Source organism: Schistocerca piceifrons, chromosome 4, assembly GCF_021461385.2.
Source record: "Schistocerca piceifrons isolate TAMUIC-IGC-003096 chromosome 4, iqSchPice1.1, whole genome shotgun sequence".
Taxonomy (NCBI): Eukaryota; Metazoa; Arthropoda; class Insecta; order Orthoptera; family Acrididae; genus Schistocerca; species Schistocerca piceifrons.
The window spans coordinates 709,945,972-709,960,245 of record NC_060141.1 but is presented as its reverse complement, the minus strand read 5'-3'; the positions used below and the strand labels follow the sequence as shown (position 1 = coordinate 709,960,245).

Sequence of the window (14,274 nt, the reverse complement as noted above, 5' to 3'; positions counted from 1 at the left end):
GGACTAAAGCGCTAAATAGTTTAAACAGTTAAATAACATATATACAGAAAAGTTTAAAAATGCAAAACAGAGTTGAGGGAGAAGGTAGCCTGAGGCCACTTGGGGCACATGCAGCGAGATAATCAGCCCCCCACCCCCCTCCCCCTGGGGCACATCCACCACTCCTGATACTGAATGTGAAAGTCCACATAAATTTTATTATAAAATTAACTTTCCCTACAAAACTTACAATTTGGTAACTCCTAACCCACCATCTGCAAATATCTGAGGTAGACAGGTTGACTGTTTATTTCAGATCAGCCAGCACGGATACTCTTCAAGAATATGGGGAATTGTGAGAGGATTACCACAGCTGCACTGATGGAATACGCAGTCAGTAGAGTTCGACGGAATTTTTCTGAGACACCTGGAGGAAACTATGCCACGCGTTGGTGGTGTCCCCGATTCCTCTTGGCTTGAAAATTGTAGCAGCCTGCCTTTCTGTATCCCAGGTTTTCAAAAGGAATATCACAAGTCTTGTGTTTGATACTCCCAAGTTCTTTTCCTGCAGTTGCTTCTTTGGCTAACAAGTTAGCATGTTCCTTTCCCAGAATACCCACATGGCTCTGTGTCCATATGAATGTTACTGTCATTCCAGAGCTGTGGAGATCAACCAATAGGTCTTGGATGATACCATCAGTATAGATGCATGTTAAATCTGGGCAATCAAAAAAGAAGAAGAAGAAGAACAGGCATCTGACAGATTGTGACAATATTGTTCACTAAGAGCTGCTGGTGGTCTGACCCTCACTGGAGGGACAGCAGCTTCCATCAGGAGGCTGTCTGCAGTGTTTGTACGGAAGGGTCCAGGAGCCAACAGCACACCAAAGTGCTGGACCAGGTCTAAGTAGTTCAGTACTGAAGGTGCTCCCAACCCAAAGGCAACAAACCCATGGCCCATTTGGAATAAAATCAAAGTTTTATAAAATTGCAGACGAACTGTATGGTTGAACTGTATGGTCTGCACCCCAGATGCTACTGCTGAGAAATTTAAGGCAATTTGCTGTGAACTGACACTTGTGGTAACCATGCCGGCTTACTGTCAAATAGAAGGCCTAACATTTTTAAAGTTTCAATGATGTCAAGTAACTTGTTACTGAGGTAAAGTTCTGGGAACAGGTAACAGACCTGAGTTGACAAAAGTGAATAACATGAGTTTTCAGAGGAAAAAATTTGTATCCATGATTCAGGACCCCAACTATGTACTTTCTGTGAGTACCCCTGAAGTTTGTGCTCTGCAGTGCACAATGATCTGTGATACGAAGGTCATCCACACACATTGATGGTGAGACCTTGGGTCAAAATGCAGTAACAATATCATCGATTACAATGGCAAAGAGGGTTATGCTCAGAAGCAATCCCTGCTTCTGGTACATTTTGGTTGGTGAGGATCGAACGTATCCTGATCCAAGATTGTCAGAGGAATAGAAAATTCAGGATAAAATGGGTAAAGTGCCCCCAATACAGCAATCTTGTTCAACGCAGATTCCAGACAAATCAGTTGTGTCTGTGTTGGATGCCCAAAAGCCACTTTGAAATTGTGATCTATGTCCTCTGGCTTCCAGACACTAGCACAATCGTCGGTTGACGACTTTTTAGAATAATCTGAACAGCCCATTCATTTGAGAGATTAGTTGAAATCTTAGTGTCCTTACATACTGTTACCCTAATTGAGAGGTAGACACAAACAGCCACAGCTTCTAATGCTGTGGTTAGTGGCACCAGCTCACTGGAAGTGTCAGATAGAATGAGTACAACGATTCTTCCAGATGCCCTCTCAGCTTTAATGAAACTTACACAGTAGGATTTGTGGTTTTTAATATGAGGGAGTTGGTTTTCTGAGAACCTGTCTCCTGGAGTGCCATGACAACTGTAGAATAAGTAGCCATTAATTGATGGAGTTCAGCCAGATGGCAATGGTAGCCATTATGGTTCCATCAAAGAAACATCAGACTGGGATCTAAGAAAGCAGCGAAGGGGAAATGGGAGTATGAATTACTTTCCTGCTAAGATGCGCTTCACCTGAATGTGTGGTCCTTTATCAGGATTTAGAGGTTTGACCTGGATGGGTGGGAGGATGGGGTCCGGATCAACTGGAGCAGTAGAATTCAGTTTAACTTTCACTTTATCGATCTCATCCCTGTGAGGTTTCAGTTTCTGTGAGAATTTGTGTGTCGATTTCTAGGATAGGAGATCATCGTTCTTTTCTACAGCCTGCAGCAGGTGGCTCTTATTGGTTTGGGTGGTGGTAGACTATTGGCCTATTTCATCCTGGGAGGAGGGCACCTTGGCAGATGTCCTCTTTCTTTATGGCACTTTGGGCATGTTGGTCGAACTGAAAAACAGGCACCAACATATGGCAACAGCCAGGAAATGCAGTTTAAAACCTTGTCATCAGATTAGGTGTGAATTCTGACACAATGTTTGCAAAGTCTGATGTCATATCGGTTGAGCAGTGTCCTTCCAACTTTTTCTTAGGCTCTTGATAAGACAGGCAGTCAACTGTTTTATACTCCTGGACTTTTTTCTTCTCTTGAAAACGAAACATATCAGCGAATGAGCGGGATGGTGTTCTGGACAGTTTACACATATAAGGGGTTATTGCAGAGGCTGCCCTCACAAGTTGCCTCATTAGTACTGAGGAAGGGCATATCTCCACACCTCTGGCACTGAAAACATCACATAGGAGGAGGAAAATAGGGCTCGAAATCATATCAGTAAACTATGACTTTAACTTTCTCAGGTAAAACATTTCCATTGAATGCTAGAGCTAAAGATCCTTTGTCCACTGTATTATCCTTATGTCTTCTCTGGAGATTATGAACAACATGGAATCCATGCTGTTCTAGGCTAGGATGCAGATATTTAACCATTTGTAGTGTTAGGTCCTGATGGAAGACGACACCCTGAATCCTGTTGAGTTTATTAGGAGGAGACACAGTAACTAGTACATACCCGAGCAGGCCTGAAGTGCCTGTGATTGGTAAGGATTCAATGTTTTGAATCCTCAATATTTTCAATGAAAAACATTGGCTTTGTTGATGCAAAAGTATCTCCGCCACTTCTGGGGCACACCAGGAACCAAGTGAACACTCCCCTATTGTTTCTCCTTGCCTGACTGTCATCCCCGCGAGAGGGAGAGGTGTGGGAGAGGGAGGCTGGGAAGGGCGGGGGGGAGGCTGGGAAGGGCGGGGGGGGAGGCTGGGAAGGGCGGGGGGGGAGGCTGGGAAGGGCGGGGGGAGGCTGGGAAGGGCGGGGGGAGGCTGGGAAGGGCGGGGGGAGGCTGGGAAGGGCGGGGGGAGGCTGGGAAGGGCGGGGGGAGGCTGGGAAGGGCGGGGGGAGGCTGGGAAGGGCGGGGGGAGGCTGGGAAGGGCGGGGGGAGGCTGGGAAGGGCGGGAGCGGGGAGCGAGCAGGTGGGCAGGGAGAGGGAGGAAAATGCCATAGGGCTGTAAGCATCTGCATTAGAATCTTGCTTTCTATCCGCTCTGATGGCTGTATTATCACAACCACTGGTATCTGTTGGTTTGATCCGTTTCACTGTGGATATTGTCGGCCCTGCACAATTTCCTTGCATATACTTTGTTCATCACTGTATACTTCTCCCCTGCATTCGATCCCACAGAAACTGTCCGAGGCTGCAAGTCATTTTAATCATATAATACAAGGTAAAAATTTTTTTCCCTATGAGTCTGTTCATTCAACATTCCAGCCTGACAGTGCCATGAGAGAAAATGCCGATTTGGCTAAGTCACAGTAATCAATATTTTTATGTAATGTTTGCTGTTTGATACCAACTTGATAGCTTTAAAGAGTCCTTCATTTTATCATTTTCATACTCAATTTAGTATTTTTTGTCATAGTAATATTTGTAATACTTGGAATTAAGGTAGCCATTTGCCATGTATTGGAGTGATTGAAAGTAACATTGCCAGCACTGCAGGTCGGCTGGATGGTGTGTTGAGTGGTCAACAGACAAATGAACATAACTGGAGACACCCTGACCTTTTGGACAATATCCTTCATTACAGCTATGTGCTGGAAAACTGCAGCCGTGCACTTCTGTTTTTTGTATTAAATAGATCTTCTTTCAGTATTAATTAGCTCTGAAAGAGGACACTGCGAAAAGTCCAACTACATTTTCAATCTTCTTTGTGGCCCTGTTGACTGCTGAACATCTCAACCATACAGTGAGAGATGCTTTATTAATTGACATTTAATGATAACCAGGGTGTATTTGTGATGTACTTTCAATGCACCATTGCTTTGAAATGGCACACTGTGCATGTATGTCACACGCTACAAAGGAAATGAATAATCGTAATGCACACAGTTCACACAGGGGTCGTTCACAAGCGCTCCCGAAAGTTGACAGTGAAATGCCCACTAGTGACGTCATCACTGCGAAAAGTACTGTAAAGTCTACCTGATCAGATTAAACTGCCACTGGCTACAGATGGAAAACACACACCCCACATTAGCTTCTGACATGGTTTTCAGTATAATTCTCTATGTTTGTTCAGTTTCCTGGGTGCCTCATGTCTCAAAAATGCTTGTTTTGATGTATAATTTGTGATCATAACATGTCAGAAAATATTCGATTAACTTGTACCCAGATAGTAATTCAATTTTTTGACAGGTTTTTACTTCCTGTTACAGATCTGTGTTTTTTAAGAACTGATGAAGTTCATTACCACTAATTACTGTATAAAATTTGTATTCTACATTTAATTTCACCTAAACTAGGAGTTTCACTGTACAATTAATAAAATATTCTGGATTACCGTGCTGTGGTCAGATGGATTTCACATTAAAACACAACATTTGTCCGCATCTACGACATTTTTGAGGAGGATCATAGCTTTTTTGAGTGTCTAGTTCACACCCTGGTTTGTTACTAGCTGCAGCAAATTCCACGCCTGCTCCTGTGCAGTGGCGAGACATCACATGCTTTGTATACCCAAGCATCAGTTGTCAGTTGCAGTCATATGCCGTTGCTATCACCCCATGATGGAAGACTTCTACATCTCTTCTTGAGCACCAAGATCCATGTTATTTAATTTCATGTCTCTCCCCTTCCTATCGAAATTCCTGGGGTGTTTAAAAATATGTATGGCCCCTCTGGTGTCCACTTGCGGCTGCTAGAACTTGAGTCCTTTCAAAATGAAAGTGGTGGTCTCCTGGCTGCAAAGCATGGTCCGAAACAGCTGATCTGTTAATCTCTCAATTTGTACAGTTGCCCTCACATGCTCTTCTGGTCGCGTTTTGACTGTTCTTTTTGTGGTACCCACTTACACCATCCCACAACTGCATGGAATACTGGAATTACCCATTTTTTCCAGCAGTTTGTGAGTATTCTTGGTCAATTTTAAGTGATCCTCTATCTTCTGGGAGGGTCTGTAGATTAAAGTCTTATTGGTAGCACAAATAAGTTGCTGAAGATGCACAAAGAGCATGTTCTTAAAGTGAGTGCCATTGGCTCACCCATCTATTCAATTGCCAATTTCTTGACATCATCATTGTGGCTGTATGAATTTGGCATACGTAAGAAAATTAAACAGCATAGTGGTCCAGCTGGAGGACACACTTATTAGTTTTGATTTGGTATTGCTATGATTCCACTCAATGAGGTGTTGAAACAGTTGAATCTGATCCCCATGATGGTTCTATCGTTCAGTTGTTTTCGATCAGCCATGGAGAACAGAAAAAGGAAATGTTACACATCTGATAAGAAAGTAAAATTCATACAAGAGGTGGATACTATTCTGCACAAAACAAAATCTGAAACTGCTTCACACTGAAGAATTGCCGACACCAGACTATGAACACTCACCAGCAAAAGAAACAGTATTTTGAATCAGTTTTTAAAATTGAGTGCAAAATCAACATAACACAACTTTCAGCAAGAATGGAGATGCAGAGATTTGGGAAAGTCATTTTTTATGTCATTCCAACAAAAACGGGCTGCAGCTCTACTAAGCAGTGACACCATGCTGAAAGCAAAGGATATAGATTTAGCTAGAAGTATGAACAACACTGCTGATTTCAAGGCTTCATCAGGATGGTTACAAGTATTTGAAGATCATCATGGAATCACAGGGAGAACACTTTCCGGCGAATCAAACACTATGGATGATGTCATGGGGCAACATTGGATTGTTGAGTTTCTGCTGGGTACCTTATGGGGTTATCAACTTGAAGAATATCCCCATCTGTGATGAAATGATCTATTCTATAGTCTGCTTCCCAGTAAAACCTTGGCTGAAGAGGGCGACTCAATGCAACACAGGGAAGAAAAGTAAAATTCGCATACAAAGATCTCTAGTTTTGATAGGAAAATCTAAGAATCTGAGGCATTTCAAGGGTGTAAGCACAAAGCCTACGGAAAACAAATGCAATAAGATTTCTTCTCTTCTTATGGAGCAGAGTGCAGCATTGCATCACACCCACCCAAAGTAACTATGGAAAATGTTCGAGTGGAATTTTTCCCTCCAAACTGCATCAGTGTTCAACAGCCAATTGATTTGGGCATTTTTGCAAATTTCAAAGTAAATTATGGAAAAAAAACTGGTTCAACATTTGATAGGACTGACTCCATTAATTTCCTAAGAGCCATGGAATTTATTTCGGCTGCCTGGCACCTGGCGTCATCCTACACACCACTTCTGTAAACTGGTGCCTTACTGAAAGAGACACTCATTGAAACCCGGTGCCTTAGTGAAAGAGACTCTCACTGGTGGTGGTGGCGGCGGCAAAATTGTGCCTAGTAATGAGCTAGCTCTAGTGGAGAGTGCACATTTCAACAGTTTTGTACATTTTGATGATAATCTTGTCGTGCGTGGAACTACGGGATGACAAGATTATTGCTGATATGTGTCAACAACATGGTGATGATCAAGAAGGTGGACCAGCTTCAAGTGACAGTAATGGCGATGACAACTTTAATCTTGAATCACTTAAACTGTGTAAAATGGTAAGCACAACTGTTTTGTGCAGGCACTATATCTGTGTGAAAAGTAGTTGTAGAAAGCTCTGAATTCATTAATACGTTTGAAAAAGAAGGTGTACACACTTAATGCACAAAAACTGAAACAAGTTGAATTATGTGACTTCTTTAAGCAGGATCAAGTTTTAAATAATGTTTTTTCTCTTTAATACTGCATCTCTGTTGTTTGTACAGTGCAAAGTGTCAAATTATAATACAATATCTGATCTCTCTGAAGTGGAACCATAGAATATTTTTTCTTTTAATACTGTATTTCATTTTTTTTGTAAAGTTTACATATGTAGGCCCGTTTGCTACAGCTATGGTAGGGGCGTATTTTTCCAGCCACTTTATGATCTATGAATTTGCTGATTTTCAACTTTTTTAATACTTGCAGTGTGTCTTAGCAGCTAAGATTTTGACATTGTGCTTCTCTCAGTTTGTTCTTCCCGTATAAAAAAATCTCATGGCAGGGTTTCGACATGTCAGATTGGCCTGCTCCCTTGTGAGTTTAAACTGATAAAATAAACACAGTACACACATTTTTAAATAATTATATTTGTTTGCACAAGGTGCTACATGCTACATTTCCATTAGTTGTTCAAAATGATGTTCCCCTGTTTTCTATGCAGTCATGACTTGTCACACAAAGCTCCGTGATGCCTGGTGGTGTGCAAACAATGCCAGAAGAACATTTTCTGTCTACTCCACCCGGCTTTCCTCATAATACTACAAGCAGGAAACAAATAGGATCATATCAGATGAACAAGTTAGCAACAAAATAGGACATCTTCTGTCTATGTTCTTTTCAGAGAACATCTGATGCAAGTGTTCACATGATGTTCATATGACGTTCAAAGTGAGCTGGGGCACCATCAACTTGGATTTACAAGCGCACACAATCAAGACATATTGTACGACAACGTGAGGAATATGTATCTCAGAACCACACTATACCCCCGCCGGCGAAACATTGCACTTGACAGTTCGCTTTTTGTCTATTTAGGTTGGCTACACTGTAATAGCGATGTTGCAACAGCAGCCTCTATACACACAGCAGACGATACAGTTTTCCGTCCCGTCTCGTAAATGCAAGCGATTGAGCAATTACAGTGTATATAAAAACTCGTTTTTAGTTGTACTACAATGACAGGAAGTAAACAACCGTATAACAATACATGTAAAAGCATAACAATGCGCACCCTTTCGATAACGGAGCAAAGAAATACAAAAAACAAGCATCTGACGACTGGTACTTTCAAATCAATAATGTACGTAGTTTACAAAATAAATAATAACCGAGAGTGCAATAAATAACCAATATTAGTAATTTTTCACTCACCAATTTACAGCGATAATGGCGCAATTCCATCCAGCTCGCCATCGTCACTGTTGTCCGACTCATCGCCAAAACCGTCTTCATCGTCGTCATCAGCAAGACAAATCATTAATTGTTCATGGCCACTGATAATTCCTTCTATTGTCTGTGCTGCTTGTATAAGCTTCTCGATGTGCTCTACTTTTTTTCTCCATGAGGCTGCATCCACAGTCACAAGAGCTCCACGCAACAGGTTTTCCACCTCTGTTATTGTAAAGGACTTGTTGTTGTTCCTTACATACATTTTTACTTCACTCCATATTAACTCAATAGGGTTGAAATGGCAGTGATATGGTGGCAGCCTTATTACAGTATGACCCTGCTCCTTGGCAATTTCGTCTACTACATATGTAGGTGTCGTAGGCTTATTTTCTTTAACAAGAGAATACAACAGAACCTTTGTCATACTCATATCCGCTGCAATATTTCGAGCCTGTAACCACTGCACCATAACTTCTTTCCGATCATTTGTGGTTGGGGCTTTGTTCCGTATCACCGAATGATATGGAGCATTGTCCATTACAATTGTTGTAGGGACAGGAAATTGTTTTAAAAGGTTCCTGAACCACTCAACAAATCGTGTGTGATCCATATCTTCATGGTAATCACCGGTCTTTTTCGATCTAAAAACTAAAAGTGCGTTAGGGACAAAACCACTGGAGGAGCCTGCATGAACCACAATTAATCTAGCTCCTCTTCCCGTCGGCTGATGGCCGCTACTGCTGGGTGAGTTATTCGTCCAACATTTACTGACAGCTTCCCCGGCATTAACCCACGTTTCGTCTAGCCAAATTATGGAATGAATGTCTCTGCCCACAAGTTTGTGCAAGAAAATACTACGAGCGGTAACAATATGTGCCCTCTCTAACAGTACTTTGCGTCCGTCTAGCGTTTTGTAACGGAAACCCATATTTTTTAGCACAATTTTTAGTGATGTTTTACCACCCCTGAAGAGTTCACTTTCTTTTAAAGAGATTAATAACTTAGCTACAGTCGGATACTCTTTTCTGCTGTAGTAAGCATAAACATGCCTACGAATTGCATCAGTCTGGAAAGAATCTGAATCTGTGATAGGACTAGGCCGCTTTCTCTTCTTTCCCGGGGTTGATAAAAATGTATTATTTGATCCAGACAGCTCGGAATCATTACGGCTCACTTCAGTATCTTCCAAGTTTTGTAGTAATACTCCCTTACTTACTACGGTTCTTGCACTAATACCAAGAGTTTTCGACGTACGTTCCACCACTTTGTCGGCAGGAATTGATGGCTGTCCATGAATGCTTACGTAGTTTTTCTCCTGCTCGTAAAACTCACGAGTTCTGCGTAATAACTCCAGTGCCTGGCTGTTTAGCGGCACCCCTCGACGCAAAGGATTGTCACTAAGTGAACGAAGTCTTTTCGGTGGCATTTTCCAAGTATGTATACTCACAACGTAACAAAAGTCACAACGATATGGCACACAGTACAACGAAAACACGCGGTAAACAACATACAATTCACGTTGTATACACATTCACTAAACAAAGCCGGCAACGCGGGAACTTTGACGTCACAGCACGTGAGTAACAGCTGTGCTCACTGCGCTGTGATTGGCTGGCGCCCCACGCTGAACGCCTAGCGCCTATCGTTCTTCACTTGTTACTCTGTTACGCTGCCAACTTCATGCGCAAACGTCAAGTGCAATGTTTCAGCGGCCCGAGTATAGTGCACTTAATGCGGCGTTATCACATTTCACTGGCAGAGCTATCATGGAATCACGGAACATGTTTGGCTTTGCAACTTTTCACTCAGTCACCTCTGGTTGAGGTTCGGTATATTAAATTGATCCACTGAGGCTTCTTCACCATCCTTAAAAGTTTCACGCAAATAACATAGCATATTATCATTAGTGGCTTTCATGTGTATTACTTACTTCACCCGCATCACTTCTTTTGGGGCACAAAGCATCTAATTCATCGAAGAATATGACACATGGTGCAGAATTTGCTGCTCTCTGAAAGCATTGGCGAACAGCCCTCTCACTTTCACCAACATACTGAAATGCAATAACAAAATTTTAACTACATTATCATCATACCATCTATACTAAAGAAGCAAAATCTTTTACACACACACACACACACACACACACACACACACTGTATTAGATATTTCACAGCTGCTTCATCTCAATTCAGAATAAATTTCTGTGAATAAACATATGTGCATCAAGTTTAGAAATGAAGACAACAGTTACAACATACCATATTGAGCAATTCAGGACCTTTTACAGAAATGAAATTTATTCCTGCTTCATTTGCTACTGCTTTAGCCAAAAGAGTTTTCCCACAGCCAGGTGGTCCACAAAGGAGCACTCCAGTTGGTGTCGACAGACCAAGGTCAGCAAATTCCTTTGCATACTGGACTGGGCCCTGGACAACAAACAACGAAATGATGAGTACAGATATGTAAAAACACATTTTTGATTTAATCAAACACTACAACCAGCAGTTTCCTTAACGTGAACTATATCGTTTTGTCCACTCCACGGGCACCACTATGATAGCATGAGACATGGAGGTTTGCAAAAACAAGTATCTCAAGAGTGTGTCCAATTCTGTGAAGCAATGTTAAAATTGATCACATAGGTGGTCTATAGATGACCAAGTTTAATAAATTTTGCATTAAGAGGACTGATGTAATTTCATTTGCCTGCAATACTAAAAAAAAGTGTGTGTGTGTGTGTGTGTGTGTGTGTGTGTGTGTGTGTGTGTGTGTGTGTGTGTGCGCGCGCGTGCAAGCGCTTATGTTTATGAATATACTCACGATTAGATTTGAATATAGTAAAATAATGAAACCAGGGACCACAAGCCTGAATGTGGGTGATTTTGCAGGGACTGCATAAACTAAAAAGTGTCATTGTCTGCCTGTCTTCTACTGTGGTAGTTAATAATAAGCACACCAAAACCTTTTGAGAGACTAGGCTAACCGTGGACAACAGTAGCACTGCAATGGGTAAATTTGCACCATGACAATGTATCCAAACAGGCAACTAACTACAGCATTCAGTTCCAGGAGTGTGTACAAGTGAGATTTGCATCCCATACTCCCTGCAACTCAATATGGCCACATGCTATTATTTCCTGTTCCTACAATGAAGAATCACACAGGTGGAGGGAGGTTCACCAGTCATGGAAAAGCTGTTAATGCCTTTGAACTAGTAGGTCTTCAAGAAAGTTGGTAGAAAATGTATTTCCAAAACTGGCTTACAAGAATGCTTGACACACAAACATTTGTGGTGAGTACACAGAGAGAATATACTCACAGACTTTTTTAAAGTTCTTTACTTTATGCATACCTCAAAGTATCACAATGAAATAGGCCCCAGGTAAAGGGCAAATAATAAAATGAAATAATAAATACAAAACAAATCTTCCAAATTGGCCCATGTACACCTTTTCTGCAGCTTTCAGAACTAGAATTTAAATCTAGTTCTATCACTGAGAGGAAAGTACAAAGGAAGAGCTAACAGAAAAAGAAAGTAACATGTTCTAAACAGTTTGCCTGTTACCATCTGCCCATACTCAAGAGTTTAGTGGTGGTCATATCACTGGAACTATTCTGCAACAAATAAAAAGGGGAGGAGGAATAAAACCACCTATTTAAGTCCTTAAAAAACTGTGTGTGTTTTTTCTGTTTATTTCTCTGCCAGTCCATCCTACTGCCTGATAGTGTTGTTTTTGTTATTCTACGCCAGATGGTCTAGAGGTTCCGAGGTAACCATCTTGTATTTCGCTGAAATTTTTTGTGGACATTCACACATGCCCCAATAACAATTGGTAAAGTTCCAACAATCACCAGTTAAATACTTGCAGAGATGAAGTCATTTGTTTGACCCCTAGTGCAGCTTTCAACAACTAACCCTAACTTTTCAGCAATTTTGGGACATAATATATCCAGCAATATTTTCTTGGAAGAAACAAAACTACGAAATCTTGTACAACTTTTTGCAATCTCTGAATTGAAATAATATAATAATAATAACAATAATAATAAAATATCTCTATAAGTGCATAGTAAACCTAAAACTTTGCGTATGATAACTTATCAAAAGAAGATCTTAGAGTATAAAATTTCACTTCCCTACTTCTATCCAATGGTTACAAATTGAGGTCAAAGTCGATGATTTTTGTAAAAATGACAAAACATGGGTATTTTTGGCACACTTTTACAAAAAAAAGTATTTTCCACAAACTCTTTTAAACCATTTTTCAATGACTCAAATCTGACATTTTTGTGATGTTTTACAATTGTTTAATAATTGGTAATACTGAAAATTCTAATGAACAGGACATGAGCTCGAGTCAGAACAACTCAAAAAAGTGCAGAAAAGAAGGGCACCACTTATCACGACTCACTGTGACATATTTCAGGTAGATTTTCTGCTGCAGTAACTGCAGAATCACACTAGTTCTAAACTTCAAAATTTAACTGTGCATTACCAAGGCAATGGAAATCACAACAACTGTTGTAGGACAGCTACAACGCACATCTTATATACTGCCTTCACGTTTTACAGTATTCTTTCATATGCAAATTTTGTTGAAGTTCATAGCAGTCTGCCCAAGATTTTTTTTCCAGAAAAGGATTTGTGTTTATGAGAATTTTGAATCTGTCTTTTTATTTTGTGATGCTATTGATGTTTTAGTTTGATTTCAGTCTAAAGTATAGCATATTTTACTTTCATGCAGTTTGTAGTTTGCGTGGAGTAAAAGTGTACTAATGAAGAACTGCATAAATGTGTTCCTATAGTCCATGTACTTTGCCCACAGCTGGCTTCTTTTGAAGTGAGGAACCAGCATACTCTTACCATTGGAATGAGGTGGGAGGGGGGTGTCAAAACTGTGCAACAGCAACCATGGATGCGTTTCTTTACCACAGGACCCCAAACCTGGTACGTGCTTGTTTCTCAAGCCTGATAATACACTTATAAAAGTGTCCCAGGCCAAAGCTAGAAGAGGTCCCTTTTAGAATCTTAAGCTTATATTTACTCCAAGATACTTGAATTTTTAGAGATCTCAATTTGCTTTTGAACATTGCAATGAAAACCATACTGCCTGCCAAACAATGTCACTGATGGAGATGGAATACCGTATTTACTCGAATCTAAGCCGCACTCGAATCTAAGCCGCACCTGAAAAATGAGACTCAAAATAAAGGAAAAAAAAAAAATCCCGAATCTAAGCCGCACCTGTAATTTCAGAATCGAAATTCAAGGGGAGAGAAAAGTTTTAGGCTGCACATCCAAATTGAAACAAAGTTGGTCCATTGTAATATGAGACACAATTTAGGTCGAATGAATGATGATACAGCAACAGTAATTTTGTTCGAGTCGTAAGCATAGCAGTTAAGCTTTACCAGGTAGCCATTGCTATGCGTCAGGCGCTCCGTCCGTATTTATTCGGGTACCCTTCCTTTTTCACGTGCTTCGTCTGGTTTGAATCAATTGCTTAATTTGCTTCGATCTGATAATTGCCGTTTTCTTTGTTATAGGTGTTAACGTCACTCTTAAGCTGAAAATGCAGTACTGTACTGTGTCATGCATTGTTTGTCGCATTCTGATAGTGCGTGTTTACGGCCTGTCGCGGCTCGCGGCATGGCTTTTTTGTGCGCGCTACTGCCGCTTTTTTTTTTTTAAAAAAAAAAAAAAAAAAAAAAAAAAAAAAAAAAAAGAGAGAGAGAGAGAGAGAGAGAGAGAGAGAGAGAGAGAGAGAGAGAGGAATCGCCTCATTAGCGAAACAATGGCAAGAGACTGCTATTTGTTGTTACTTACACTGCTGCTTTCTTTGATAATGATCAACAAGAACCAAATAACAGACTGCGTATGATAGAACAT

The 14,274-nt window shown here is 40.8% G+C and overlaps 1 protein-coding gene across 2 annotated transcripts in view; it reads right to left on the bottom strand.

Moving 5' to 3' along the window:
* The window catches only part of LOC124795317 (nuclear valosin-containing protein-like), a 158,331-nt gene that overhangs the window by 17,538 nt on the left and 126,519 nt on the right, over positions 1–14,274 (bottom strand). For both annotated transcript variants that reach the window (XM_047259288.1, XM_047259289.1), the window contains exons 11-12: positions 10,643–10,810; positions 10,312–10,434 (exon numbers count right to left, since the gene is read on the bottom strand). In XM_047259288.1, coding sequence (XP_047115244.1) covers positions 10,312–10,434; positions 10,643–10,810 — 291 coding nt within the window. The remainder of the gene's footprint in view (positions 1–10,311; positions 10,435–10,642; positions 10,811–14,274) is intronic.